Genomic DNA, 26,415 nt, shown 5'->3' with positions numbered 1-26,415 from the left:
CTCCAATGAGCTTCGCATACGCTGCCTCCAGTTCCGAGTCAAAGGGCCCACAAGTCCTAAAGGAGAGTTTTCGAAGTCGGCTCATTGGTGGAGGTCGCATCTCTTCTTCGTCGCAATCGGGAGGCTGACTGGGTATCGTCAGCGCGGAGGCCAGGGTTTCGATGTCCGCGGCGTCAATAAAGGATTCCTCCACTGTAAGCGACCGTAACGACTGGCTGTGAGCTGCCGCTGCCAAGAGGGCAGACGGGCTATGGTGCAGAGATCCCTTCACCTGCAGCATGGAAGTAAAATAGCACACGATGAGTGTTTCTGCGCGCATGGGAGGGAGGTGGGACAGACACAAAAGTTTGAATACTGTCTTTGAAATCGTTCGGTTATAGAAATGCATCAGTCTACACTATTCCTAAACCCAGGCGCCACTAGGTACCAGCATCCAATTCATTGCCCAATTTTGTGCCTGCTATTGCGCTGGATACTGGGACGCTAGAGCGGCGCTGTATTGGGATGCGCTTGTTGCTGGAGCGCAATACGGCTCTAGAGCAGCAAAACAGTGATGCGCACCTACTGTTCATACATAACTGAGCAGAGAAAGCGATATAGAAAGCATTATTTAAAAAATAATATTAAGAACCGTACGAAAAATCAAAAAGAAACCTCTGCCACCAGGGTTTGAACGTCCCGCCTTCCAATCAACGACAAAGAACTCTACCACTGCGCCACGCCGAAACATGGCGGCCTAAGCGTAAAACGGCTAGCAAACACAGTAACACATCGTTTTGTTTCATATTTTGGTGTGTACTTAAAAAAGACGTGATGTTCGTTTTCAAATAAAGCTTGCTTCTTATCACGGCTGCCGGCAACGAATGGCATGCCCGCTAATGGCAAGAGCGCTCATTTTCTTTCAGAATTCATATTTTATCCCTCTGTGCGTCATCGGGACACATAAGTCCCACTTTTTTCTTCTGCAGAAATTTTGTCCCCCAAATCACTTGTCGCAGTTAGCTCAATGCTAAGTGGCTGCTATCTTACCTAAGTCATGAATGCTCTAAAACGATTGGTTTACCGAGGTTTCGCAAGGTGGCAGTAGTGCCATGATGCCGCTGAAATTCGTCCCATATTTCACGGATGCTTTCGAATTTTCCTGTCGTTCAGGTAAAAATACCTGTCATTCAAAATACCGGTAACGTTCTTTTTTTGTTTTCTAGAGAGGCAATTTCAGCTCCCAGTTATTATGTGCTTTTGTAAACATCTGGAGTAACTTGACTGATAAATGCATCGAAACAGTGTGCGAAATGACCACGCCATTCGCTAAGCGTTATGGGATAACGGTGCGTGGGAATCATTTTCTTGATATCATATACCTTTTGAAAAGTGGGCACGTATCCAGGGACAACATCAGTACTCGACCATTTCGACAGTGGAAAAGGGACAACAAAATCGACAAAAATTGTGTATGCGGTGGGGCAAGCTTTACAGGAACAGACCACAACCATGTGAAGGCTTGCAAGGCAAATGTGCAGGTGCTGTTCCGCTGTAAAAAAAAAAACGCCAGGCCTGCGCTGAAAACCGCAGCACAGTCACAGCGAAGCTGGAAGAGCGGCGTTTCTAGAGCCCGTTGTAAGCTCTCTTGGGGCTACAATACAAGTACACTAGAAAGGTACCCACGCCAGAAATCACAATTTTGTGAAGTTGGGAAGCACCTACTAAGCCATTATTTGTCATTATGCAGAGAAGCGAGGCACCAGCTACACGTCTGTAAGGCATTATGTAAACTTTATTGACGCGACGACTAATGACGATGAAGAATTATGGCTCAGCTCTTTGTAATGGGTTGGAAGCTTTAAACGGCCCACAGTTATGTAATTTGCATTGGGTGACGCCCAGTCGCTATTTCCCTCCCCGTCTGCTGCATAACATACGTTGACGTGGGAGAGAGACGGGGGGGGGGGGGTGAAGAACTTTACTGAGACCCCGAGGAAATGGATCATGCGCTTATGGGCTTCCTTGGCAACCAATACAAGTGCACTTGCGAGGAACCCACTACGCTATAAATCATTGTAATTTTGTAGAAGTAGGGCAGCAGTCACTGTGCCATTTTTCGTCATTCTACGGAGAGCCGTGGTACCTGCTAAACGCATGTAAGGCATTATGCGCACTTTGTGATGCTGTGCCTGATGACGACGAATTATGGCAGATCCCTTTGTAATGGGTGGAAGCATTCAACAACCTACTCGTTGCGCAATTCGCATTGTGTGACGCCTGGTTACAGAATTCGCGTTGTGCGACGCTTGGTGCTTATTTTACTCTTCTACCAAGCTATGTTACATATGTTATCGTGGTTCCTTCCCGACATGAAGCTTGTATAGGGTCTTTTTGCAAAGCAGTTTCAAGCACCGGCATGGCTCAGGGGTTGAATACTGGGCTTCCACGCAGAGGGCCCAGGTTCGAACCTCGTTCCATTCTGGAATTTTTTTCTTATTTCGAGCGATAGTGGTTACGGACACCGGCGGCGGCGGCGGACAACTACGGCGCCAAAAACGGCCGCTGAAATGATCTCATAACAGCTTTCGCTGTAAAAGTTTATATTTGACAGGTTTGTTTTGCACACAATTGGCCATAGTACAAAAAACGCCGGGCCTGCGCTGAAACCGCAGCACAGTCACAGCGAAAGCTGGAAGAGCGGCGTTTCTAGAGCCCGTTAAGCTCTCTTGGGGCTACAATACAAGTACACTGGAAAGGTACCCACTACGCCATAAATCACAATTTTTCTGAAGTTGGGAAGTACCTACTAAGCCATTATCGTCATGCTGCGGAAAGCGAGGCACCAGCTACACGTCTGTAAGGCATTAGTGCACTTTGTTGACGCGACGACTGATGACGATGAAGAATTAAGGCTCAGCCCTTTGTAATGGTTGGAATCTTTAAACGGCCCACCAGTTATGTAATTTGCATTGGGTGACGCCCGGTCGCTATTTACCTCTCCCGTCATGCTGTATAACATACGTTGACGTGGGAGAGAGACGGGGGGGGGGGAAGAACTTTACTGAGACCCCAAGGAAATGGATCATGCGCTTATGGGCTTCCTTGGCAACCAATACAAGTTCACTTGCGAGGAACCCACTACGCTATAAATCAGTGTAATTTTACTGAGACCCCGAGGAAGTGGATCATGCGCTTAGGGCTTCCTTGGCAACCAATACAAGTGCACTTGCGAGGAACCCCTACGCTATAAATCATTGTAATTTTTGAGAAGTAGGGCAGCAGGCACTGTGCCATTTTTCGTCATTCTACGGAGAGCGTTGGTACCTGCTATACGCATGTAAGGCATTATGCGCACTTTGTTGATGCTGTGCCTGATGACGATGAAGAATTATGGCAGAGTCCTTTGTAATGGGTTGGAAGCATTCAACAACCTACTCGTTGCGCAATTCGCATTGTGTGACGCCTGGTTACAGAATTGGCGTTGTGCGACGCTCGGTGCTTATTTTTACTCTTCTAACACGCTATATTGCATAGCTAATGTGGTTCCTTCCCGACATGAAGCCTGTATAGGACCTTTTCGCAAAGCAGTTTCAAGCACCGGCATGGCTCAGAGGTTGAATAATGGGCTCCCACGCAGAGGGCCCAGGTTCGAACCTCGTTCCATCCTGGAATTCTTTTCTTATTTCGAGCGATACTGGTTACGGACACCGGCGGCGGCGGACAACTACGGCGCCAAAAACGGCCGGTGAAATGATCTCATAACAGCTTTCGCTGTAAAATGAGGTGTACACAACGTTCATCTGAACACCTTGCGAAGTGCTCCTTTGCGCCACTTGTTTCGGCTGTTTCATCACAAATACCGGGTAGTATTTGTCACATGACAAATGTTCCAGGAGTCAGTGGGACATGCGTGCCCTACTATTAAAAGCGGAGCTCTTTAAGCTTTTCGTAGCGCCGGGTAGTGGAACAGGTATATTATCATCATGAAGCGGTACGCGCTCTTTCGTACTCTTCACCTTCTGCTTCGCTCCCACAACGCGTACGCCGATTTGTCCGGCGTAAGCAGCAAAAAACTATCATGAGCGAGTCTGTTCCGTGACTAAAAGTCACGTAACATCACGCAACAACTAGTCACGGGACTAAAATCGCGCACCATCACGGTACATCCAGTCACGTGACGAAAAATCACGTGCATCACGTAATGACCAGTCACATGACAAAAATCACGTAATAACTAGTCACGTGACTGAAACCACGAACAAATAGTCACGTGACTGAAAATCACGTAACAGTGAGGTTACTAAAATCACGCCACATCCCGTAACTCGTCACGTCACTAGAATCATGTAACATCACGTAGCTGCTCGCGTGACTAAAGGTGACGTATTTAATCACACGACTATAATTGCGCACTCATCACGTAATAGCTAGTCACCTGACATGTTGCGGCCAAAACCTTCGTAACGGATAGACACGTGACTGAAATCACAACACGTAACAGGTAGTCACGTGACATGCTAGCCAAGTCTAGCAATACTTAGTTTTACTGGCAAAAATTTAGCATTTTTAGCAAAAGCTTGGCATTACTAACAAAACTTAGCTAAGTCGAACACTAGCTCCGCTGATGGTTCCAGTATTGCGCGACTAGTGCAAGCTATACTACACATGGCTATGCTATTGTATACACGGTTGTGTAATGATCTGCCCTCTGTTCCTACTGTCCCTCCTCATCCTCACACCCAATCTCATCATCCTCCTTACCCTCAGTTCTGTGCGTGGCTATCCTACACATAGGTTTGCCTGCGTGCCACCACACATGACTATGCGATGCTTTACCCTCTCCCCTCCTCCTCACAATCACTTACTTCCCTTTCCCACCCTCTCGCTGTGCTATACCAGATTTATGGCTATGCTGTATATTGTTTTACCTGCGCGATGTCGTATGTGGTTATGAGCACTGTTCTTTACACTTCACCCTCCTCTCCTTAAATTCGCTTTTCCACCCCCTTGCTATGCTATCTATACTTGGCTTTGCTATATATGGCTAAACTATACGCGGTTTTGCCTGCGTGACGCCACATACTGCGTTTTACCCTCTTCTCTTTTTCCCTTCTCTTTCCCGCCCCCTTTCTATATTATACATGGCTGTGCTATACATGGTATTTTGCCGGCGTGAAGCTAAGCGACGACATGGCATGACAGCAGATGACAGCATACGACAGCCTGAGCTCTTAAGGTGTAATTCTGAACAGCACCGGAAAGAAGCACACGGACGGTGACAGATCAAGACGAGACACAGCGTTCCGCTGCTGTTCAGAATTATGCGCTACCAACTAGCCGATCAGTCTGTCCTTTTGAACTCCTAAGGTGCTCCGCACTTAATATAGTGTGACGTGCTCCATGCAATAGTCAGCAACACACATTTGGTTGCACCGTCATAAAGTGTGCTGGCATATATGTTTTTATGCTCTGGCTTGAGTTAGGTGGGGTACCCTGACGAGAAATAAGAGATGCGACGTAAATTAGATACCCCACTGTTCGCGTCATCTTCCTTCGTAAGAGAATGCATATTGCACTTACGTCGCAAGGTATTTGAAGTAGATAAATATACCAATAATCTGCGCGTTTTTGCTTATTTGCGTAGCCCAAGGTACAAGCATTACTAATGAAACAAGTAGGGTAGTTCTAATAAAACACACCTAGGACTCATACCTGTAACACTGCTAAATGCAGGAGCTAGTCGAGGGGTAACGTTCGTGCTTCCACATTTGCCGTGCTAAATTTCAGAGCGATGGTACAATAATAAACGTATGAAGATGAGAATTGTAGTTCCACCCTTCCATAATCATGCCAAATTTTCTTATCTATATTGCAATATTTCGTCTTAAATGATGTATTTCTAGTGATGAAGCAGTATGAAGGCAGAATAATTACGCTTAAATGCAAATCCGCGTGCTACCCATTACGTCCCTGCTGGATGTACGCTAGAATTTTTTAACCATCTTCTCTGCCCCGCCATGCATGCAGCTCTCGTACGCAATGCCAGAGATACCCGCATAGATATGCAAAATTATTTCTATTCTAGAATGGATGATTCTAAAATAAGCGCACCATCTCCGCTAAAGGGGACCATGAGGCGATGCGAAGCAGCGTTTCGCCATGTCGAGCCCGCGTTTCAGAGGGGAAGTGGAGAGGGAGAAAGGGGGACACGTGAAGGGAGAGGGGGATGAGATAGGAGAAGGGGAAGTGAGAGAGGGGAGTGGAGAGGGAATGGGAGAGGAGAAGTGAGAGAGGGGAAATGAGAAAGTGGGAGAGGAGGTGTGTAGAGAGGGTTCGTGCATGCGCAGTTAGGGTGGTTACGCCGCACACCACCACCAGCACTACCGGTTTGAACTCCACCATAAGATACTTCGCATCTAAAAAGTCTGGAATAGTTATGGGTGTCCGTTCTAGAAATGTTCTTGCGAAATCTCCGCCGAGCACCAGCTTCAGTGTATCAACAGATGGGAACAATGTGCCTTACATGAAGTTGCTCCAGGGTCGCGTGGTTTAGGACGACATCTGCGAGAGCCCTGCCTTCCCGCGCGAGCAGGAAGAGTTCGTGCGCAATCAAAGACTTCACACTCCGGTTGCGAGCCAAGTGGTCCAGGAAGAGGCCAGCGTTTGTGTCATCAGCCTGCATGAACCGTAGTTTACAGAGCATTCTAGTCCAGGTAAAGGCAGTATACATATGTATATGCAGTAGTATTAAATGCCTTCCCTATATTAAACAAGTTTCCCCGACGAGATGCAGGGTAATGCGTTCGTTAAAAACAAACACGCGAAAATGGAAACGTAAAGAAAATGCTGAGTGACAAGTCGCTGCATGTTGCCACATGCTATGCATGTCCTATTTTAAGTAATATACTGCAGCGGCCATCCTGCTAGCTCCATGAGACAAGGTATTCCGAAAGAAAAATACTAAAGGGGAGCGTCACGAACTATTTGAGAAACCCGGAAGAAATATTAGAAATGGGCCCTTGCTTGAAGTCTTTTAGTCAGTTCCGCTTGTCGAAACATCGGCTTCAGCACAGCCCCCGTCTACGAATTTTCCATCTCTAGGAAGATGGTAAGTGTCGTGTCTGCAGACCGAACAGAACTGATGCACCACCTGCGAGCTCAAACAGTCCCACGCAGATCATGAAAATACTGAAACCATGAACAGCATTTCTGGTGTTTCTTTCTAGGCCTAATTAATTGGTCGGGAATCTCGCAGATATTTGTTCATTATAGTAAACATACCTTACAATCCTCGCGGGAATGCATTCTGTGCGCTATGGAATATCAATGCATGTCAGCACATCCAGGTAAACACGCATTGTAACAGAGCAGAAAAGTTTAGTAGCTAATACAATGTACAAAGGGAGTGACGCAAATAAAGAGAAATTCGTACATTGCAACGGCCAGTAACATCGATACCAGTATATCACTTGGAAACAAGAATAATAATAATAATAATAATAATAAATAAAAGGACGCCAGGCCTGCGCATCACAGGCACAGCGAAAGCTGGTAGAGCAGCCTTTCTAGAGGTTTTTGCAAGCTGTCCTAGCGCACCTACTACAAGTACACTTGCATGGTAACCACTGCGCCATAAATCAACATTTTTATGAAGTATGGAAGCACCCACTACGCCATCCTTCGTTATTCTGAGAACCTAGGGACCCGCTACACATCTATAAGGCATCATGGGCACTTGGTTGATAAGGTGGCTCATGACTGAGGAATTACGGCTGAGCCATTTATGGTGGTTGCATGCTTCGAACTATCTACGTAAGTCGCATTGTGTGACGCCCGGTCGTTATTAAATGCGAAGCATTTCTTAGCGAACCTCTGGCACTTTGAGCGTTTCCATCCATCCATCCATCCATCCATCCATCCATCCATCCATCCAGCGGCCTACGTCTGGGTCCTCTCATGATCGCCTCCTTAACTTGGTGTAGACCAAAATTAGCATGGGAGGGTAAGAGGATTTGACGAATCCTCTTACCCTACAATGCCATGACATGAATAACGTTAAAATCCTGTCGCCTACGTCGTCAAACCCTTTCCACTAGACACGTGTGGCGCATACCCGTATACCACGGGCCGCGGTGTACGGGTATGCGCCACAGGTGATTGACAATTCATATCTACACAGGAACGGCGAGAACAGACATTGGTAACTACTTAAATGCTAGCGCGTTAAGGAAAACCAATATCGGCAGCGTTGACTCATAGAATGGAAAGAACGAAAATTAGGATCGCAGCAGGAATCGAACACAAGCATTCTGCGTGGCCATCAGGTATTCTACCACTGAGCCACGGCAGTTCTATAAACTGGTTTGGAAAAACAGCCTACACAGGCGTAATATCGGTGCAACGTCACTTGTGGTTGTGGTGCTGGCTATCTAATTTTAAAAGAAAGCAATAAACGCTACATGATGCTCTTACGATGCGTACTCCTACGATACAGGCGTAATATCAGATTAACGTCTGTAGTTCCAGTGTTGGCTCCGCTTTTATAGCAGTCTCATAAACATTCTGTTTTTATTCCTATGATTCAGCAAGCTATATTAAAGCATTGCTCGACCCGGAGGAATATATTAACGAAAGTTACATATGACATCCACATAACCACACCGTACAGTACATTTCGCCCACCGGAACGATGGTGGTGGTAATGGTAAACATTTTATTCAGTGTCCTCTTCATTTCTTACGAGGCTGGGCGATGGCCTCATGCTGACCGAGGATGATGCCAGATTGATTGACAGCCGCTTTGTAGACTAGGCTACGTAAGGCACATACGCCCAGGTAGTCTACGAATCCGACAAACACCATCCACTGATGTTGGTCTACGTAGCACTATCCAGGCCTACCAGCCTTGACGGCCTATACCTCAACAACGCGAAGGGTGACTTCAGGTTCCGACATGTCGCCGGCTCTATCGACAGACAATTTTTCGACGAAGTGACCGCTGCATCCACGATTTCCCACAGCTGTACTATACCTCATACTTCACTACACATGAATCCCTCGTCTCCGCGATCACGACCGGATCCGATAACAAGTCATGACCAGCTGCTGGTGCTCACTGATCACGGTGATGATTCCCTTGTTCAAGAACTGTCAAGAACTTCTTGCACACATGCACACGGGTTCGTGAAACGAGCGTGCGTTCACGGAACACATAAGCACTACATATCAGCTTACCGCTTCTGGTGTTGGTAATACTCACGTTGCCATTGGCAGCGTTACCCAACCGTAAACAACTGGATATATAACACATATGCGGCTCTTCAACATATATGTGTGCGTATAAAATTTATACAAATCTTTAGCGTCATTTTGTAAGGTGTCGCTCAGTAAAAAAAGTTACGCCGCAGTCACCTACCCGCCGCATGCTTCGCATAACATCGACTCCCACGGTACGTGGGATCCGCCGAATTTTTTAATCTAACACGCTATATTACATATGCTAACGTGATCCATTGGCAGGTAATACAAATACATTCGCGAGTGCCCCTTACGCCATAAATCATCGTAATTTTTGTGAAGTAGGAAAGCATCCACTGTGCCATCACTCGTTATTCTGTTCAAAAGGTAAGGACGCAACCCAAGGAAAAGAAAAAAAAACACAGGAGAACAGGAAAGAGCGTCACTTCAAACTGAATTTACTTGAAGAAAGATTTTTGTATAGATTGCAGACATCTGCGTAGCTTCATTTGCGCAGAAGAACGATGTACGTACAAGCATATGTTTATGGATACACGCTTTCAAAAATTGCGCTTCTGATCTACGCAGGGTAACAGACTTATCACTGATGCAAACATCTCGTTTTGCATTGATAAAGTAGGCCTCCAATAGTTCACGTGCTACAGTGTTATTGCCCCTTTCGTGTATGCGGAAATGTGTAAGATCCGTCTCACACATGCAGCAGTCGCAGTGCATAGGTAAATGAGCACTGATCTTATTTTTGATGAAAAATCGCTCCCTTGCCCTGACATTAACGCAGCGCCGAGTGTCGCCGATATATACTTTGCCGCGTGTAAGTGGAATTTCGTAGACCACGCACACCGCTCAAGGTACATACGGCCTTGCATGATTTTTCCCACAAAGGGTCAGCTTTTGTGGCGCTGCGATGCGTGGGCACAGGCCGGCCAAATTCCGTGGGGCCGGAAAAACAACAGGTACCTTGTACCTGTTGGCCACCTTCTTTATGTTGTGGGCAACTTTGTGCATATACAGCACAACCTGCGGTCTTTTATCCACCGGCGGCTTTGTTTTCGGCTTGCCCTTCAGTTTCTGAAGCTTGCCCTTCAGACAATGCGCAGCGACAGTACGTGATATGTATCGCCCTCTCCTCTCCTACGCTTCCCCCTCTTCTCTCCTACGATTCCCCCCCCCCCTATCTTGCCTCGCGGCGGAGTGGCGCCGACGCAGGCAGCGTCGCGGCAGCGTCTTGATTGAAAAAACCGACCGCTCGCGCTACACAACCGTTCACTGACCCCCATATATAGGCACTGGATTTTGACCTCCAAGGTAGTGCGTGTGTGCGATTTCTCCTGTGCGTGATTAAACAATGAAAATTCAGTCTAACCTTGTCACGTCTCCGTTGTCCGGCGTATCTCCCGGCAGCCGGCAGTAAACGGCAGTATCTGTCTCTGCGCGTGACCACCCTTACTGCGCATGCGCATCCCCCCTCCACACACCTCTCCACTCCCCCTTACCATTCCCCCATCTCCTCTACCCCTCTCCCCCATTCCCTCTCCACTTCCCTCTCCCTTTCCCCTCTCCCATAACCAGTCTTAAAAACGGAGGGGGCGTGCACACTGAAGGCTCCCTAAAGACAATGCGCTGCGAGAGTACGCGATATGTATCGCCCTCTCCTCTCCTACGGTCCCCCCCCCCTATCTTGGCTCGCGGCGCAGCGGCGCCGACGCAGGCAGCGTCTTGATTGAAAAAACCGACCGCTCGCGCTGCACAACCGTTCTCTGACCCCCCCTATATATAGCACTGGATTTTGACCTCCAAGGTAGTGCGTGCGTGCGATTTCTCCTGTGCGCGATTAAACAATGAAAATTCACAGCGTACATGTAAAATTAAAGTGAGCTGCAAGTCGTCATAACTCTCATCGAACCTTTAGTATAAACGCGCCCCATCTCACGTCGGTGATGATGTACTGGGCAGAATTCACGGAAGAACGGAAGATTCACGGTTTACCGATGAACCTCCGCAGCTTCGCCCACTCATCATCATTCACTCCGTGGATATGCTGCGATTTTTTTGCCAAAAGCTAACCTCGAGTGTTTGGTAAGCACTTTTAAGAGCGAAGCTGTTCTTAGCCCCTCGCTGGCGCCGGTGTAACACAGATCACGTGGCCTTGTGATGGGGTGATTTTGAGGCTCGGTAGGAAAGGGGGCAGGCGGCGCCGCGCGATAGAGGCTTCGCGGAAAGGGAGAAGGCAGTGACGAGAGGGGTGAGATTAAAAGCCTGGTGAAAAAGGGAAAACAAAAAGGTGTGCCGAGAAGGGCCAGGGTGAGGCTCGGCGAAAAGCGCATCAGAACCCGGCTGTCTGCGAGAAGTTAGTCAGTGAGGGATGCGGTAGAGTACAAAGGATGGTGTCGGTTGTTCGGGAGCTCGCTCTTCCAGATTATCCAAGACGGCTCGCACTCCCGAGGAAGTATCCGCCCGACGTAGGCAATACAAAATCAATAGCCTGACGAAGGGCGACATAAGGTTCGATGTTTCGATGGCTTTCAAGGAGCAGAGATGGCTGATTTTTTTTTTCTTACACTCACCTCAATGTGAAGTAACTCCAGTTCAGTGAGCGAAGTGGCCTGCTCCACGTAGCCGCCGATCACACTCACCACTATATTGCTGAAGTACATACTCGAAATGCTGAGCAAGGTCATGTTCGTCATGCTTGCGATAGCCTCGCAACAAGATGTTGACTCGGTCAACGGGATCTGCAGTGACAAAAAGGTAAGCAGCAGGTGAATGGCTAGCGGCTCCTGCGTAGTTACTGCAACGGCGCTAGAAAGAATATCCTATCAAGAACCTGTATGGTATGCAACCTACAAACAGTTCCACTCTTTGAAACGTATTAAATGCGAAGAATTTCTTAGCGAACAAATCGCACTGTGACTCTTTCTATCTATCCATGTATCCACCCATTCACGCATCCATCTATCTAGCCGCCTACGTATTGGCGCTCTCGTGCTCGTCCGCTTACCTTGGCACATGTCAAAATTGCCGTAAGTGGCCGTGAGTGCACGGGACGACAAGAATAACGTCATTTCCCTGTCGCGTGCGTCACGAAAAGCCCTTCCAACAATCACGCGTGGCTACGGCCCCTGGCACGTGGGTGTGCATCTCAGGCGCATTATTGAATGCCTATATCAACCCAGACCCTATTCATCTTAACGCGACAGCATCAAGAAACTCGTGTCGCACAAAATGCGGTGCTGACGTCGGCGGCATTCGCGATAGTTGAAATATGCCCATTGTAGCAAAGAATAAAAAAACATAGCTCGAGCCGGAATCGAGCCCAGGCATGCCCAATGGCAGTCAAGTATTCTACCACAGAGCCCTGCAAGTGCTTCAAACTGCATGGGAAAACGACCCCATACAAGCGTCATGTCAGGACAACGCTAATGTGGTTGCACTGTTGGTTATTCGCTTTTATATTACATACGTACACCTATAACTTCGTCACATTGCATACGTACACCTATGAATCCGCAAGTGAAGTGTGCGCGAATGCGCCTACGACCGCTACTTATGATACGCACATCCTCGCACCTTACTGTCCATTTCGTCGCGATAAAATTGACCTCTCTGCTCTAACGTGCGTGCCGACGTTACGTAGCTCCCCTTTACAAGCCAGTGTACTCGGCGTGCCTGGTAAGCCCATGGTATGCGTGCAACAATGCAATCAATCCACCTCGTAACGCTTGGCTCGAAGCGAAAAATCCAGCTTAGGCTGACACTGGCTGACCGTTTCGCATGAAATTCATTCCCACAGTGGGTGCGAACTGCCGCAATGGTCGTCTATGGCTGTTGCCTTTGTTTAACTCGGCGTGACCGGTTGTTTGAAGTCACTAAATACGAGCGGGCCAACTGCCCGACGTGCCACTCAGGAAAAGTGCGAGCTCAGGGTTTCAAGTGAAAAGACAACGTTGAGACAAGTTGAAGTTATTCTTCCGTGACAAGATTCGAAGTACAGCAGGGGTGTAGCCAAGGGGGGGGGGGGGGGGAGCGCAGACTCCCCCCCCGGAAATTGTCAATTTTTCCTGCATATATACACGCAGAAATACAAACGCACGCACGAACATACATAATAATGGTTCAACCCCCAACACCCCCCGAAAAAAATTTCTTGCTACGCCCCTGCAGTACAGCGTTTAAGCTCATAACTAAGCTTTCTCGCTTTTGCCTAAACGTCTTGGTCGGCGTATTTCCCTACACAAACAAGCTTCGTAAGTGTTCGCCATTTTACTCTCTTTGTATAAAGCCAGCACTGCCTACCAACATGGATATGTGCCATCTATAGCCTAGTAGAATCAGCAAATAACATCTCGACCGCTTTGCAGTTTCTCTCAACCCTCACCAGACAAACGACGTCGATGGCGTTCGGCTTGTACTCCAGCCGCTTGACACCCCCGGCGCCAGTCTTGACGGCGTGCCACATCACGTATCTCTCGATTACCGTTTCAGCCATGTCGAAGCATATGTACGTAACACACCTGCAACCAGAAAAATGCTCCTCACAACTGACAAATTCCATGAAACTTCGGCAGCATGTTTCATTGTAACTCTTCAAGGATAAATCCTGCTGCACACTTGGTAATGCATTGAGCATTGCTATCTGGCACGAGACTTTTTGCAGGACCTAACAAGCCGCTGTATGACACGCGTTCATTATTCCCTTGCCGTTGTCCGCTGATTGCACTGTTGCTCCTCCCGAAGCTTTCTGCACCTCACGTGATGTAGCACTGCCTTCGGAATCACCCCCCCCCTTTGACCAAGCGACAGTCACGTGGCGTCCCCACGTGACGCCATGTGATGACGTCATTGTGACATCACGCGGAGAGTCACAACATCACGTCATCGGTGGCGTGCATCGCGTGGGTTTTTATACCCTGTTATTCAACAAGGGGGCTACTCAATGGGACAATTAAGGTTTTCACCTTGAAACTAACAAATGAATGAGGACCGATACAAAGGTTCGCTTTTGATAGACACAGCCGTGAGAAATGAACACATAACGAAGCAAAGGAAAGCCTAGAACCGTTAATTTCTTGTTTTTATTTAAAATGCAATAATTATCTAAAAATAGGGGATGATAGTTCAATCCGGTTTATTGGAATATTGTGTTTCACCGTGTACTGAATGCCAGGAAATCGATGATAAGAGCAGCAAAGGCTGCATTGATCACAGCGTGTTTTTGAAAGTCAGCTTCGTCAGAAAGAAGGGAGCCGTCCTGGTAAGAAAAATAGCTTGAGTTTTAAGCGCCAAAACGACGGTATTGCTTAGGGCCACGTCGTATTGGGCGACGTCTGAATAATTTGGACCACATGGGATGGTCTAACCTGCACCTGAATCTGAACTAACGTGTGCTCTTTCTCATTCGTTCTATAGAAATACGGACGCCGTAGCAGGCAGTTGAACACGCGTTCTCGAGTTTAGCAGCGAGCAACCATTCCACACTGTGAAGGTAGATGACCAGTGAAGCTGGAGCACATCACAAGAGGTGAGAAAAGTGTGCGCGTATTTATTGTCTTCATGCGGTAGTGACAGTGACGAGAGCTTTGATTCTTGTGATGTACGTACACTGATTCGTTAGTTTACCGCCTTAGGTTTCGGACCAATGTTAAAATCTACGCACGACCGTAGATGTGTAGCTGAGTGGCATTCATCAAAGGTCACAGGTAGGCCGACGCCATGTAGACAGTGCAACCCGTGCAACTGTTGGGCAGATCCCCGATGCTGTGCTGAAAACTTACTTGTAGCGGTATACCTTCGCACGTGTTTCGCCGCGTCACATTAGTGCAGGGCCTGCGTTGGTGCGATCGTGCGTCGCAAGCATGGATTGGCCACGCCTTGGGAAAACGCACGAGGGGTCCTTCCCCAATCGGAGAAATGGGGGCAAGCCAAACCAACACCCTCTAGAAAAATATGAAGGCCTTAACTCTCTCCGCGTGACGTCACACGATGGGGCGGATTGGAAAAAAAATAAGAAGCGCTGTTCAAGAGAGGTGGTCTCGCAGGTGCACTACGCGGAGGCTTTTTTTTTTCTGCAAGAACAATCATGCATGCATGTAAAAGAAATTAGAGGGCAAGAACACTGTAGCGGGAAAACATTTATTTACGAAGCTCAGTTTCTTTTTGTACTTGCTCTATATTAGAAGCAATACGCGCAGTTATTTGGCCTGGACAGTTGTGGCTTTCCTTTTTTTATTTATCGGCAGCGTCGAGAAGTTTGTCGTTCAGCTTCCTACAAAAGTTCTTTAGCAGAATGTTGGTGCTGCACCGCAGGATGTGTTTAAGCACTAGTTCAGTCGTGTGGCCATTCTCACACGTATCGAAGTCGGACTGCTCTTCACTAGCCAGCAATTGTAGCGTCAGTTTCGTGACGACCTGGCGTTGTTCAGGCATCATAGGCAGTGCTGGCTTTGTAGCGAGCTGCTATACCACAACGTAGCTGTGAGCAACTGCGTTTAGTGCAAACATTGATGGATAAACTAAGTCTCCTCGGTCCAGGTGCTTCACGAGACCATAATGTTCGTTTATAGCAGAGACTGTGATCTCCTTGTCCACGGTCAACGAGTCCCTGCATTGCGCGCAATTCAACTTTTTAAGGGAGGCGTATACTGCATAACCTGCAACGTAGACGAGGACTGGGAGGACGTCCTGCATCTTCGTAAGAGCCTGGCTGGTCACAACAACGTTGCTGCTGGGAAGCAAAGCCTCGGACATATTCCCAGTGCTGGTCAGTGGAAACTGTAGGCAAGGTACTTTGCAGGCGCAGCTTGTTTTCGACTTCGTATATGTGCCTGATGGAGATGTGATATTGAGCACCTGCCAGCTGCCTATACTTTCCAAACCGATCTTCAAGGCAGTCGGTCTGAATCTTCCCAAAAAGAACATACGACATTCCAAGCTCTTCGAAGCTGTACCTAGCGAGCTCAATGAGAGCATAGGTAGTGTGTTCGAGAGCAGCGTGAGTCTCCTTTGTCAGAGTACCCTTGTCAAAACCTTTGTTTTTCCACTCATCCAGCCACTTCAGAAACATGTGCAAGAAGGCAATTTTTGGATCGTTATCAATGGAAGCACTGGTTGTTGGAACTGATCTCTCAGCCTTTCTCCCTTCCATGGAGTTTTGACGTTTACATTTTCCACCACTTGAGTACGATATCGATAATGTAGCAGTGGCCTCAAAAGAGAACAGGTTGTGCTTTGCTCCAAGAGCGCGTAACGCCTCTGGTAAGTAATCATTGAAGATTTGTAAAGCAAGCTTTACGTCCTGCCTTTCAAGATTCGAAGGGTAGAGGGCTTTTCTCGACAGTCCATAGCCATATTTCAACAGCTGGTCACACTCTTGCTGTGAAGGTCCCTGTTGTCGCAAATGACGCTGTTTGGATTCGCTCTGATTGTGGCGTGTCTCCTTGGATCTCCGGGAAGTAGAAACAAATTTGGTCATTCTTCTGATTTATCCAGTTATTTCGTATGCATTTTAGAATGTGCACTGGGTCTATAATGAAGAACAGCGGCCTTGCAGGTCTGATGGATGTTGGTACACAATTCTGTTAAGAGGAGGTGATTCAAAGAGGGACGTCGCTTTTCTGTTGAGAGTTGTCGCTGACAACGCACATAACTCGGTACCCAATCTTTTCCAGCCCGCAAACCACTTCTTTAAGCGTCTTTTGCAGGAACTCTGCCTCTACTCGGTGCACCGGCACGATGTGCGCAACTTCTTTGAATTTACACGTCAGGCTGCGTACCATGAAAACGAGCGCACAGTTAGCAGCTTCATTTCTATTAAGAGCGGCGCCGGTAATATTACCCCCTTTGTAGTCAAAGTAGGGTTTTATATGTATTTCATCTACCATAACTGTGACAAAGCGCTGGTCATCTTTCAGGTCAGAAATTCGTTTCGCCATATAGCTGAGGAATGTTTCGCTCTGATGCTCTTGTTGAGGACTCATACCATAAGACGAGCACACTGATCTGATTGTCATAGAATGCGACAAGGTGATGCTTCCATGGCTGCGCATGAACGCGTACGCATGGGGCGATATAGTGAAAAGAATGCAGCAGAACATCATGAAATTAGCAGAGTAGCGCCTGCGCTGTTTTTTCGATAGGTGCAAGGTGACTTGCTCCTTGAGAAATCGAACACAGTTGGCGTCGTCTTCTGCTTGGGACGTGCAAAGCTGATCTAGCAGTAAACAAACCGCTTCGCAAATTTCCGCGACTGAGTTGCACATCAGGTCACCGTCCCACTTCTCGATGCCTTCCAGGAGTTCCACCAGACCCCTTTTACTGTTAGCGATTTCGGGAACGCAGAGATTTGCGCCTAGCTTTTTTACGGCTGTTTTCATGACGTGTAGTGTCACGCTCAAGTCTCCTTTCACGCGAACAGAGTATTCAACCATGGCGCTTCGTCGTCGACGATGTGAATGAGAAGAAGCCTTTCATTTCTTTCGATTACATCAGAACTTCATCCCTTGGCTCCTCAAGTGGTTGGCAAGTTCGCTCAAACTGCTGACTTTATCCTCCTCGCGTGCTCTGATAACCGCCTCGTTCGATTCAGCGATGGCTTTCTGTGGGGGCTGCATTCTCTATGCGCGCGCGCTTGGAGTCAGGATCTTCGCTTCTCGTGGTCTTTTGGACATGTAGCTCGGACAATTCGGGAACTTCGACGGTACAGCGTCTGGGCGAAGGCGCACATGAGCTAGCGGCACGTCATTACGCGGCCAGTTGCTTGATCTGTATGCGTCGCGACTCGAATAATGTCCTCGCCCATGAAATGATTGTTCGCATACCTAGAAAAAAAAAATTACCTCCAGTCAGCAAACCGATGGCTACCTGGTCATACAAACGTGCGGCTCGTGAGCCACTTACACACGTACGTATACATAATTTGAATTAACTAACACCTAAACACGAAAACAAGAACTTACCCTGGAATTTTCGGTGACCGTGAGGTTTTCCGTGGCACAGCACGAATCAAGCGTTCTTCAGAGCTTGGTCTCTCGGGAACTTGAAGACGTGCACCTTGTGTCCCCCGTGTAGTTACCGCGCATCGAGGTACACAGCATTTGCACGGGATCTCGGCTCGTCGCTTTCACATTCCTTTCATCAGTAAAGAAAACACGGCCAACTGAACAGCGAAGAGTTGTACTACGTATGTACAGACGCGCCGGGGAATGAGTTTCGGCAGGACGCGCGATGAACGCGCACCAGCGCGATCGGGACGCGTGGATGCGTCGTGTCGCCGCCTCATGCGTTCGCCCCATCTGCGTAGTAGCGCGAGGGGAAAGGGAACAGAACTAAGGCCTTCATATTTTTCAAGAGGGTGTTGGCCAAACGCGCATAATGACTGCTTTTTTTTTCTTTCTTACAATTTTTCGTTTTTGCATTCTTGCTTCTTTTATTTCCTTCTTTCTTTCTTGATTTTTTATAGGTAACGACCGGCTCCGGAACGCTGTTTTCGGACTCAATCGGCATCGCGTCTTTCATGTTCTTTCCAGCATTCGTCAGTCCGTAGGACGGCCGCAAAAAAAGCACCATCACGCGCTCACGGAAACGCGGGTTAGGAATTCATTTACTCTAAGTCTGAATTTTCCTCAAGTTTAAGAGATTCTTGATATCGACCTTAGGCGTTGTCCCGCAGATTACGTTTAGTCCGCCAGCACGAAATATTTCAATGACGTGTCCATAGCTTCTGTACTGATTTCTAATCGTCCTTAAACAGCACAGCTGTTTTTGGCAGCCGTCCGTTGTACTCCGTGAACAGAATACTGTCATCATCATGAACCGGCACACGCTATCTTCCTCCTTTTCGTCTTCATACTCTTCATCTTCTTCACCCCAGAGCACGTGCACCGATTTGACGGCATGGGATGGAATAACTCAATGTGGGATTCGATCCCGCTTACATACTATCCGAAGGCGAGCATCGATAACCACTTTGATATCCAGGCACGCTACAAGAGCGTAACAGCCTTGTATACTATAGTGTGCCAAGAGGGTCGTAAATGGCAGTGAGGGTGAGGAGCACATATATGAGAGCGAGGAGGTGAGAAAGGAGGAGAAAGTAAAAGCAAAGCATAGAAAAAGAAAAATAGAAAGAGAGAAAGGAAAGAAAGAGGAAGTAACATAGAAGGAGCGACAAATGGAAACATATACAGAGAGAAATCAATAGAATAAACAGAGAAAACACAAACACAAAATAAAGAGATCAAGAAACAAAGGAAAACAGACAAGCGAAGTAAGACACCCAGATCCACATTTCCTTCAGGCTTGACACCACTATTGTGAAGCTGAATTAATTTTTTTTTTAGTGTGCGTGCATCGTCGGTAGAACGCTTTCGTTTGCTTCATTCAGCCCAGTTCACACTGGGCAAGAATGGACGCGTGCCCTAGCGTTCAAGGCACTCGCTTTAGGACCGGGGCAACCTGGGATTTCAGCCCTGCCCCGGAAAGAAATATACATTCTTGAATTTAATACTTGTTTGGTGCGCGCGACCATTCGTAGAAAATGGTTTTTTGAAACGGCACCATCATCAGCTACACGGGTCATTCCGTAGAAATTTTGCTTGAAAACGCCAGTGAAGCGGAAGTGCGCCTGTCAGCTGCGCTGGTCACTCACTTTCGCCGAGTGTAATGGCTCCAAGTTTGTCGCTGCGATAGTAATAATGATAATAATCATAAGATTAGCTGGGGTTTCACGTCCCAAAACCACAATATTATTATGAGAGACGCCGTAGTGGAGGGCTCCGGAAATTTCGACCACTAATTATATTTGTAACTCGACAAGTACTCACCTAATTGTCAAAATGTCAATGAGGCGTATGTAGGCATGTTCAAATGGCATCTAACTGCGCTACTTTCAACAACGTGCTAATTGCGCGCTCATTTTTTTCCGTTTGATGAAGAAAGCCCGCGAAATATGAAGTGACACGTGACTAGACTGTTGCGCGCGTCGAGAACCAGCGCCCTCAAGCAGGCTCCCTATGAGGTGACAGAATCAAGGAAAAAATGCAGAAAGAAAAAAAATGCATCGCCCTATCTGCCATTACCCGGCCTAAGAAACGCACCGCTTGGTTTTACAGAGTCAGGCCGTAATCAGAACACCTGCCGCGTTATCAATGAGAACAGTCGGCCGTCAGACATGGATGATTGTGGCGTACTATCAAACGGAATGAATCCCTGCGAAATTGCTCGCATATCGTTGGCGCTACCCCTGCCAAAATGCGGAACGGACAATAGGCAAAGCAGTTGTTTGCAGTAAGCTTATTTGAAGGCGCCGGTTTCCTTTGCGAATGGAAGCGTAGTCACGTGTTATTTTTCGTATTTAGCGGGCTTTCTTTATCAGCTGGAAAAAATGAGCATGTAATTGGTACGTTGTTAGAAATTGCGCAGTTAGATGTCCTCGAACATGCCTACATACGCCTCATTGACATTTTCACAATTAGATGAGTACTTGTCGAGTTACAAATATAGTTATGACTAATTAATTAAACCTCATTAACGAAAAAATAGCAGTGTGTATTCCAGTGTACTAGGAGCAATATGCAGTACGTTTGCTTCGCGTAACGCCGTTCCTCTTTTTTTAAATCGTGCTGCGTGATAGCTGGGACACCCTGTATATAATGAACATAAGAGCACTGCATCTCTATGTTACACTCAACGAGAAAAGTTAGGTTTCACTAAAACATTTATGGCTCCATCTGGTAATCACGCATTTCTCATAAAAAGACTTAGTAAGGCACTATAATTAATATGGCTTTTAAGGTGTTTTAAACAGTTGGTATGCAATAACTTAGCCTAGCTTTACCGTAGTGTGTACGTATACGCGGTACTAGTACTTGCTTGTTACGTATGCTGTAGTCATGACGAGTATGTTCCTTGTCCTTTGGGAGCTTATTTTCATGCATATGAAGACAGTTTATAGTGGTATAACCTGGAAGCTTTAAGCAAATTCTATTTATTGACTAGGGGAGCAGTGCCCAGTAGGCCTGGGTGGCCACTAAATTTATAAGGATTCTTGACAGCTTCTTTCGCAGCTATTCTAGCTTGTTATCATTGGTGGTCGTTGTTGTAAGCAGGACTAGGGATTAATATGAAATAGGGGAATAAACATTAACATAATATATAGCAAACTTTAGGCTCGGGAGAATAAATTCTCTCAATTTGTACAGCCAAGTGTTTTGCCTAATTCAGTCGTTAGCTTGCGGACATGCGTGTCCTAAGACCGTCCATGTCTTCCTGCACTTGCCTATATCTGCTAAGACCTTCAATGTAACACATGTCAATTCAGTATCGTGGGCCTTTTTTGCCTAAATACAAACTAAGGCAATGTTCAAAAAGACATCACGCATTTCTCGCTCTATGCGGACAATGATGGTGAGCTACTGAATCACCATTTTTGTCATTCGTAATGGTGAATGTTTAAGAAACAGCGTCTCTAGGGCGACTATTATATTTATATTCCCAATGCCTTTATAAGATCTTGCTAAACAGCTTGTGTGGGCTACAGGCCGGAAGCTTCTCGGACATGGCTTTTCTGCTTTCTAGAAAGGTGCTACTGCGTACTTCCACGGTTTTGGCGTTACCCATGTGTCTCGCATCGTGCCTCAAAATCCTAATGGGGCCTTTGCGGATGCATGCGCGTCAGGTGAGAAAGCTTTGAGTAATGTCTACGACCATGACCGGCTGCTGTTCTTCTGCAACTACTGTATAGTATCGTGTTTATTCCATGCCACGGTAATATAGGTTATTCCTCCTCATCTATATCATTTTTGTGCTATATTAAAGCGTTGGAGTAGGTTGACAATCTTGGGCACAATGTCGGGACATCGGTAAACAAACTAATATTGCAGACAACGATGAGTTTTTACATGATTGCTTTCTGTTCTAGCGCGGTCATCTGCAGTTTGTCCCTAGTTGCACATTCAAAGGAGCGCTGTTCTGTCGGTGTCAAGCGCTGTTCTTTCAGTGTCTGAAAAGGGCTCTGTTCATTCGGTGCCTGCATTACATCGGCATATGCTTCTGAAAGGAGTCAATTGTTTCTTTAGATCATAAAAGCAGATCTTGTACTTCCCTGTTAGCTCAATTATTAGGTTTCTTTTTCCTGTAGGGCCAATACAATTAATAAAATGGATGGCTTCTTGTGAAGTTTGTGTTGTGTGTACAGAGAGCAGGTTTCGGAGGTGTTTTGTTGATACTGGATTTGGCGCACACGCCTTTTCCACTAATTGAGCGATAGGCATACCAGAACAGAACCTTTGGCCCTTCAGCATCGCCTTGGATTCGAGATGCACGGTCGCACATTTACAATTTCGAACCGTGCATCAAGAGAAACATGACGCTGTTACAACTAAACATGTATGTCATGTTTGTTGACGACTTCTTGGTCATTTCGGCGAATTCCAACTCCCCGCACTTAGATTTGTCTCAGGAACATCTCTAGAGGTTTACCGCTCAGCTGAAGAAACCTCTTCGTATACGGCGCCTCTGCTTGTGCTCAGCTATCGGTGGGCTTAATTCGTCACGCTGTCCTCATTACCAACACATGTGGTCTCATAGATCTCTCGCATATGCCCTTCCTGTGTTAGTTCAAAGAAGACGACTCAATTTCTCAAAAAACGAAGCACACAGTCACAGTGCGGTAACCACATGTCAAGGGATAAGGCAAATAATGCGATGCCTGTAGCGTGCGCCGCATGCGTTTCTTGTACGGGGTACAGTACCTTCCGACTAACTTCTTTTGTGTTGTTAAACAGGCTTTGGTTGCTGCGTATACTTAGGACTGCTGAATAGCAGCATGAACGCTATTGTGTAGCATTTAATTAACACGCTGTAAATAACAAGCATTGCTCAACCGTTCAAGGCTACGTAACCTTGGTGTATCCGATCAGATGATGTCACAGCTTCAGTGGCCAACCACCATCACACCGCTTACTGTAGACTTTGACAGCGAATCTGTATTTGACTAGGCGAAACCAAAACTCGCCCGTCCTATGTACGCTGAAATTCTTAGCTAGTGTGTTACGCAGAAATTGAACAAGCCGCACTACTCGCCGCTGACCCACTATACAGGGTGTTTCAGCTAAAAAGCACCAAGTATTAAAAAATTAAACATAGGTGCTACAATTCTCCAATTAGTGCAGTATTGTTCTGAGCTATATAGAGCACGCCTAAATGTTATTTCCAATCCGTCAACCTCGGTAATTAACAAAGATTGCCCAATGAACCTTTCAAATAGTAACTCTAGAGAAAAGTTCTCGCTACAAAAGCTGTAGAGCTTGTTCAAAAACATCGAATTTTTAATCTATGCTAAGATAACTCCCCTGCTTAATTTTTTTCCGGCCTTTATTTAAAGAGCGCGAATTTTCAAAAATAGAACGTGGCTGCCGCCTAACGCGCGGCGCTTTTAGTGCCCTAAAATGTAAGTTGAACGAATTACCAAAGGCTGCTCCACGCACGAAGGTCGGTTGAGCAGGCTGCCGGTGACTGCGATGGACGCTAAGTGATGATATAGGCGCGAAAGAGTGGCCGTCACGTGTGAGTGCATCTTTTATCTGGGTCATCCACTACGCTGTCACCCTCGCCCCTTCCAATGTGTTTCTTCATTGGTGCGAGAAAAAAAATGTCTACCCTACATCAAATGCTACCTACGGTATCATGTAGCATTTGCTCCGTGGCTGCCGCTTTTTTGTTGAAGAATTTTTAGTTGTTGAAACGGTATGCTCATTTTGTCGCTTAACGTCCATCGCAGTAACCGATAACCTGTTACACCGATCTTCGTGCACGTTGCAGCCTTTGATAATTCGTTCAACTTACATTTGTGGGCACTGAAAGCGCCGCGCGTTTGGCGGCAGTCACGTGGTATTTTTTAAAAATTCGCGCGCTTTAAAGAAAGGCCGGAAAGAAATTAAGCAGGGGAGTTATGTTAACACAGATTGAAAAATTCGATGTTTCTGAACAAGCGCTACAACTTTTGTATTGAAAAGTGTTCTCTAGAGTTCTTATTTAAAAAGTTCATTGAGCAATCTTTGTTAATTTCCGAGCTTGGCGGATTGAAAAAAATCTTCTGACGTGCTGTATATGGCTCAGAACAATATTGCGCTAATTGCAGACGCGTAGCGCCTATGCTCAATTTTTCATTACTTGGTGCTTTTTAGCTGAAACACCCTGTATATGAAGTCAAAAACGCATGCGCCACGGAAATTGGGCAACTGCCGCTACTCACCACGTTCGCACTAAAATGAAGGGAACACACATGCACCAACATCATTTCTGAACACTCGCGCGCCAAGATGTGACTAGGACTAACGAGCCGTTTGGATGAATCCAGTGATAGACACCGGGGCAGCACGTTTCAACTTCGCTGGTTAAGCATCAGTACGTTGTACGTGCGAGATAATTTTCTTCGCCACACGTAGAATGAGACATGCATACAACGCAAGCAGTGACGCTTGGGTCGCACATATGCATTTCGGAATTCGCATATCTGTCTCTGAAGCCTATGAAGTGAATCACTACGTTGAAACGTATATAAACAAACTCCAAATACCTGTGTTGTCGTAGCAGCACATGCATGAGTAGCGAGGCACGAAGCATGTCTTGTTGTCCCGGTTTCTGTTCGGGCCACTCGTAGCCCTGGAGCACGAGCTCACCCCACATGTACTCGCGCAGTTCGATGCAGTTCTTGGTGAGGATGCGGTTCCACAGCTCCACGTCAGACATGAGCCAACAGGGCTTCTCGTCGGGCTCCCACGTGCAGGAGCGTTCGAAGCCCACATCACTGTGTAGGATTCCAGAGCCGTCTTCATCCGCATCGTCGCTCGCAGCGCTCGCACGGGCAGTGGAAGCCGTAAGCGAGCAGCAATTAGCACTTGGACACAACGCACAGAGTGATCCAGCTAACAAGCTAGCTGATGGGCGTCAGTAGAGCCTCCGCTGCGACCTTGAAGAACGATCGCTGTACTCCTCTCGGTACATACACAGAACGCTTCCCTGCATGAATGTGGCTTTCAAGCTCAGCCAAGGTCAATGCCAGCGATAGACCGTCAGCGAAGCACTAGCGTGGCGCGTTCGCGGAAAAATAAATACGCCATCTCCGGCTAAAGGGGACCATGAGGCGATGCGAAGCCGGAGCACTTGTACGATCGCGTTCCGTTGGCGTTCGTTGGGCATGTACCGGCTCGGGCATGCTACCTACCTCGCGTCGTGAACGCCAAGAGGAACGCTACGCGCGTCGTGTCTTCACTCTAGCCTGAAACATATGAAATATATGAAATAGCATGAAATAAATGAAACAACACCTGGTTTTAATGAAAGAAACTTGCCAGGAGGCTTCTGGTCCTCGCCCCGGTTTGTTCAAAGAAGATTCCTATAAAAATCATCCTCATCGTCCTGCACACGTCATCCGGTTTACGGGCCAGAACTAGCGTGGCCAAACGTAATATGATTGTGGCTTCGAACAGAACACAGAAGTTTTGAGAGGAGAAGACACGCACATTTTTTTTTAAGTGGCGTTGCAATACATACTCGCCCAGCTTTTACTTTTCTCAAGCAAGGGTCTCAAAAAACTGTCAGAGTCCCTTAGGCATTCACTTGAGACGACTCGAAGGCGAAAGCCATCTTTTTCTTAGTCATCTATTGATCATGCCCCGCCACCCTTCGAAGCTTTCTGCACTTAACGTGCTTTCGCACTGCCTCCAAGATTGAAGGCACCTCACCTGGTTTAGCGATGCCTCCGTGATCGCACCACCTTTCACCAAGCTACTACCATGTGATGCCACGTTACGCGAGATCGCTGTGACGTCATAATGACGTCACAAATTTTTGGACCTGTGATGTCATCACGTGATGATGATTTTTTGCATTACTTGTCCCCGACACCAGGGGACGTCGACGGTTAAATTTCGCATTTGATGTGGCATCTAAGGCTTTCGCCTTAATGGCGCGATAGCATAAATGAATAACAAAGCTCCTCACCGGACTTGCCGCGCGTTTTTGGAAGCGCCGGAGGAAGTCGACGACGAAGTGGATGGTTTAGGAGAAGGCTTGGGCTTTCTGGCATCCAAGGAACGACTGAATTCCTTGAAGATGGTGGTGACATCGTTAAGACTCGGCTCGGTATTTACGCAAAGGCCCTGAAGCAAGGCCATGTAGT

The 26,415-nt window shown here is 47.0% G+C and overlaps 1 protein-coding gene across 1 annotated transcript; it reads right to left on the bottom strand.

Moving 5' to 3' along the window:
* LOC119376408 (uncharacterized) lies at nt 1–25,100 on the bottom strand (the record flags this gene model as incomplete). Its single annotated transcript, XM_037646239.1, has 5 exons — nt 24,811–25,100; nt 13,615–13,750; nt 11,804–11,971; nt 6,506–6,658; nt 1–271 (listed from the first exon to the last, which is right to left on the bottom strand). Coding segments are annotated over exons 1-5 (901 nt in total), but the record flags the coding sequence as incomplete, so codon positions are not given.
* Nucleotides 25,101–26,415: the final 1,315 nt, after the last annotated feature.

The sequence above is a fragment of the Rhipicephalus sanguineus genome, unplaced genomic scaffold (genome assembly GCF_013339695.2).
Source record: "Rhipicephalus sanguineus isolate Rsan-2018 unplaced genomic scaffold, BIME_Rsan_1.4 Seq11893, whole genome shotgun sequence".
In the NCBI taxonomy this organism is placed as follows: domain Eukaryota; kingdom Metazoa; phylum Arthropoda; class Arachnida; order Ixodida; family Ixodidae; genus Rhipicephalus; species Rhipicephalus sanguineus.
This window is presented reverse-complemented; position numbering and strand designations above follow the sequence as displayed.